Here is a 5,252-nt window from a genome sequence, read left to right as displayed (position 1 = left end):
TGTACTGTTTTTACCTTTTTTTTTTGTTTTTCTTGGGTTTCCTCCCTTTTTCTATTCTTTCTCTCCTTTTTATTTGCTTCCTTTTTTACTTCTCTATTTTTTTTCATGTTTTGTTATGTTCCAAACAATTATTGTCTATGTCGCCAAAATCAACCGAATGACATTTGACATTAGCAGCAGTCATGTCCACGGGGCTTAGACACTAGGGCAAATGCTTGAAGACTTGCACTTATAGATGCTTTTTCATCATCTGTAATTACCGTTGGTCTGATATACTCGACACGCCAAGGTATATCCCCGAAACACATGGGCTTAAGAAGGTATCTTAACCATTCAAGAGTAAGGGAAACAAGTGGCGCGGAAATGTTGAATAGAGGACGAGCCCAAGGGAGCCTGTTTTCAAAATACCATATTTTCAAAGTGCAATTTTTTAAAAAGAGTTTATACATCCAAAAATACATATATAACACGTTTGAGAAAAGTTTCACAACAATATACTATTGTACACGGCATAGAAAAAAAAAGATAAATATGTACATGGAAATGGGCCAACAAAATTGTTGGGACTAGATTTTTCTTGCGCAACATGAAAATCATAATATTTTTTATTGAAATTTTACAGATCCAAATATGTACCGTTTGGTAGCTGAAGTATTTACTAAGCATTTTGAGAATACTGCAGTTTTTGAGATTACCACAGTTTTATTTACAACGAGCTGTTTGTTTGCCCCTAATAATTGTTGTTTTAATATTATAGTATTTGGCAAACTGTAGTTTTTTCTCTGTTTAATAAAAAGAGCCCCCGACCTGTTTTTTAAAAACAGAGCGGCGAAAAGAAGGGAGTCCCCTCGTTATCCTTCCCCGCTCCTCGCTCTGGCTCGTTCTCACGCCGCCGCCGCCGCCGCCCTGTCGTCTTCCATCGGCGGCCATGGGGAAACAGAGAGATGGCGATGGAGAGACCAAAGGTGATTACTCTGCCCTCCATCGTCCCTCATCGCTCCTTCCCGCCTCTCCCCGCCAACCGCCGGCTCCTTCCTCTGCACGGCCGTGTCGTTCTCCACTGTGCATGCCGCTGGTATCTGCGGACGGCGCCGCGACGCACAATCTCCTCGATGCCGTCTGGCCTTGCTGACGAGAAGGCCGTCCCCGATTCAGGGGCAGCGTAGATTCTCCTTGGATAGATTGAGAAGCAAGATTTAGTGGCTTGGCTAGACGCAACCTAGATGATCTTAGCTTGGTGATAGCTTTATGTAGTAGCCCAAAATATGGCGTAAGACAGTCTACATCGCTGCGATTTTCAAAAATATGTGTGTTACAGAAGCATTGGCTATCTAGGTCGGCTTATATCTGAAGCCAAAAGAAAGTAGACAGCCAAGCTGCTGCTTGGTCGGCTTATATCAGGCTGCGATTTCAGAAATATGTATGTTACAGAGGCTTTGGCTATCTAAGTTGATGCTTGGTTACCAGCTTACAAATTTTGACAGCCAATCAGGCTGTGGAAGTGTAAATAGACTGTCTAAGACAAGCAGTAGAACCCCAATCTCGCTGCTGAAATGCACAACAGTCATACCATAGCGATTTTGTTGTTTTTCATTCAGACAATTCAGATTCCAGTATACCTATTCGAACCTGATTCTCAAAAAAGACAAACCACACTTGGTACTTTTAGCAGGGGGTAGGGGCTAGAGGTGACAGTTCATTAATTTGTAGCATGCATTTTGTAGCTAGCGTGGTTTCGGCCCGCCCATAACAATTTTGTTCTATCATTAGCAGTTGCTCACTACAGATTTTTGCCTAGCTCCACGACAGCCTACAAGCCTGCGTACATTAGGATATAGTATTTTGTTTTGTCAATGTAATCCATGGTGTGGCGTCATGCACGAGATATTAGGATTTACTGAAGTTGATTTGTTTTAACCAAATATTTATGATAACTATGATATTTGTTTCGTGTAATCCATGGTGTGGCCTCATGTAGGACATATTAAGATTTACTAAAGTTGATTTGTTTGAATGAGATAGTTAGGATAACTCTCATATTATTTCGAGTTGGATCCTTGTAAATTTTTCTGATGTTTGTGCTGATTTGAACGCTGATGCATTTTGCTTCCCAATTGCAGACAAGAAAAAGAGAGCATCATGGACCACTGCTCAACTAGACCTGCTCGTTTCTATGATGAAAGAGTATGCAGATGCAGCTAGATTTCGTGGTCAGAATGGATGGACGAAAGAAGGATGGAATTCCATGACTACACGATTGAATAATCAGTTTCCAAGAGCTAATTTCATTGTTTGTCAACTAAAATTTAGAGAGCAGCGGTTGAAGAGAGAATATTTTGTTGTCAAATCTATTGTAGAGAAGAGTGGCTTCGGTTTTGATCTTAATACAAAAATGCCAACAACCATTGATGAAAAATGGGATGAATTGAGCAAAGAACAACAGAAGTGGAGATACAAAGCTTTCCCTTACTATGATGACTTGCATGCAATTTATGATGGTACGTTGGTTTCACATGTAATGAATTTAGCATATGATCTTGCTTCCTTGTAGTTTACAATGTATTCCTCTGTAGCCAGGTAAAACAGCGGAGGGGAAGGGCTGTAAGAGGACAACTGATGTGGTTGAAGAGAAGTCCAGTCCGGCTACAGATTTACCACAAGGGGAAAGCTTCACACAACAAGTTCTAGATGCCGCCGGGCTTAATTCGCCTAGTCCAACATTACCAGCTCCAGGCTTTGCAGGTCATAATTACGAGTGGACTGAAGGCATATATGGTGAGGATGTTGAAGTATTTCCTGGTAACAACACAGAACGTGTGGAGAATAACAGTAGCCAAATTCCCACAGAAAACATGAACACACTTCCTGACCCACCACCTATGAATAAGGCTAGGACTTCTAAAGGCAATGATGAAGGTAAGGCTAAGAGAGGAAAAGAAACAGCGATTGAAGATCTGGTTGCTGTTAGAAAAGAAGAACTTAAAACTTGTGTGGATGTAAAGACAAAACAAATTGAGAGCTATAGAGAAGTGAAAAAGGCACAGATGGAAAAAAAGATCCTGACAAAGATCCTTATTGCATTGCCAATTGCATTGTAAAACTTAAGACCATACCAGATCTCTCAGCAAGTGATCATCTGAAGATGATCGAGTTTCTGAAAGGACAAAGAATTGACCGTGAAATCTTCATGACAGTGGAGCATGATGTTGTTCTAGAGATCCTCAAGCAAGTGCTTGGCCATCAAATTTAAAGCAATAATTTGTTCTAGTTATTTTCATATGAAAAATAAAATTCTTTCATACTATATTATTGGTTTACTGGTTCATATTACTTTAGTTTTGTGTTTTTGTAAAGAAATATCACCATGGACTATACCATGGTTAAAAAGAGGAACACGAATGTATCTCAGCATACATTTGTCTCAGCTCTAAACTTTTATTTTGATGGCACTCCAGTTCCTTTCCTAAAAATTACAGTTGTTTTTTTTTGTTACCTCCACCATGTTATTTGTGCACCCGGCTTGTAGGTGATAGTATATGTAAGTTGTATATATAGCGCAATAATATTTTTGGTGGACCTTGCGCATTTGATCAGGTCCTTAGAAGAAAATTCCATGGTACATGACTAACTAATATTTCTTGCACAAGTTGATACTTGCATTATATATTACATATCTACTCATAGAAATGTAAAGTACATTATTCATGAATGAGAAAGCTACTACATTATTTTCATAAAATGATTCCGCTGATCGTATGAGTTTTATTCTTTCTTCAACAATTGCACAAGTCATGTGCTATTTCTTCTAGCACGCTCCTGGAGATACTCACAGTAGTCTTTCCACATTGATTCAGCAATTTGATCTCTTTTTGAATGACCCAATGCACGCCGCTCATTGAGAGACTGTACATCACTTCTGTATTTTGCATCCCCACTTGGAATATCAACTATATGTATTGGGTCAATATTGGAGCCAACCTGGTCAAACCATTGTTCGCCCCCCTCGTGATTACGAATAAAGTTATGAAGTGCACAACATGCTATGACAATATCAGGTTGAGATTCAATTGGGTAATGTGAAGCACACTTCAATACCGGGAAACGCTTCTTCACAACGCCAATGATGTGCTCGATGTGATTACGGAGTTGTGCATGCCTGAGATTGAATAGCTCTTTAGCATTTTGTGGCCTTTGGTTGCATTTGGCTTGTTCGTTCAAATGGTACCTGAAATTCAAAACATAATGAAGATAGGTGTATTTGCACTTTAGGGTTGTTGCTCTAATAGAAGAACTGGTTTGTACCTGACATTTTGGTAGGGTGCAATAAAATTAGGTGTATTTGCATATCCTGCATCAACCAAATAAAATTTTCCCTCTGGCACATAGAAATTATTTTCTAGTGCATCTTGTAGCACTCGAGCATCAGAAGCTGAACCTTCCCAGCCTGCACTAACATGGACGAATTGATTATCAAAATTACATGCCACCATGACATTTTGTGATAATGTTCCTTTTCTATTGCGATATGGGTCTTGTAGTCTCGGAGATATGCTAATTGGAACATGCGTCCCATCAATTGCTCCAATACAATCCTTCATAAAGACAGGAAATACTGATGAAAATACGTAACAATATTTATAAATTATATGTAAGAACAACAAGATACAAGATGCATACCTGAAAGTACGGCATAAATTTAGGGTTGCTTGAAACCTTCAAAGGAACATTAACTGGTGGCAACTGTATGAGCTGTCCAGATAATGACATGATACTTTGTAGCACTTTATTGAAATAGGTACTTATGGTTTGACCACTGTGTTGAAATCGCCCTTGTAGAGTACGGTTGCTTGCAATCGCCGAAAGGGTATATAAGAATATTGCGACTTGTTCTTCCACGGAGACAAGCCTCTCATCTCGTAGAAGTTATCTCTCTCGGAAGCACTTAACCAAATTATGAAATACATATTTTTTCCATCCGAAAATCTCTTTTACATCTCAATTCATGACCCTCTAAAATCTCTCTCACATACTCATGCCCCGTAAGGATGGAAGTGTGAATACGTTGGCGATTGCTTGAACCTCTCTCGCCTTTGTATACAGCTTCGATGATGGCTAACTCATCATCTTCTCGGTGTTTACGCTTCAAAAAATTCCCCCACATTGATGGAGCAACTAGGAGGACTTACAGAGGACAGAGACGATGCAAGTAGTGAATGCACCGACGATGGCCGCATGATTCCAGTTCTCGCGCA

General features: G+C 39.7%; 1 protein-coding gene across 1 annotated transcript; it reads left to right on the top strand.

Moving 5' to 3' along the window:
- The first annotated feature begins 844 nt into the window (after positions 1-844).
- LOC119288641 lies at positions 845-3,551 on the top strand. Its single transcript, XM_037568250.1, has 3 exons — positions 845-965; positions 2,121-2,498; positions 2,578-3,551. Exons 1-3 carry the CDS (start codon positions 929-931, stop codon positions 3,096-3,098), a joined length of 936 nt encoding a protein of 311 aa, XP_037424147.1. The 5' UTR covers positions 845-928; the 3' UTR covers positions 3,099-3,551.
- Positions 3,552-5,252: the final 1,701 nt, after the last annotated feature.

This window comes from Triticum dicoccoides, chromosome 1A (assembly GCF_002162155.2).
Source record: "Triticum dicoccoides isolate Atlit2015 ecotype Zavitan chromosome 1A, WEW_v2.0, whole genome shotgun sequence".
In the NCBI taxonomy this organism is placed as follows: domain Eukaryota; kingdom Viridiplantae; phylum Streptophyta; class Magnoliopsida; order Poales; family Poaceae; genus Triticum; species Triticum dicoccoides.
This window is presented reverse-complemented; position numbering and strand designations above follow the sequence as displayed.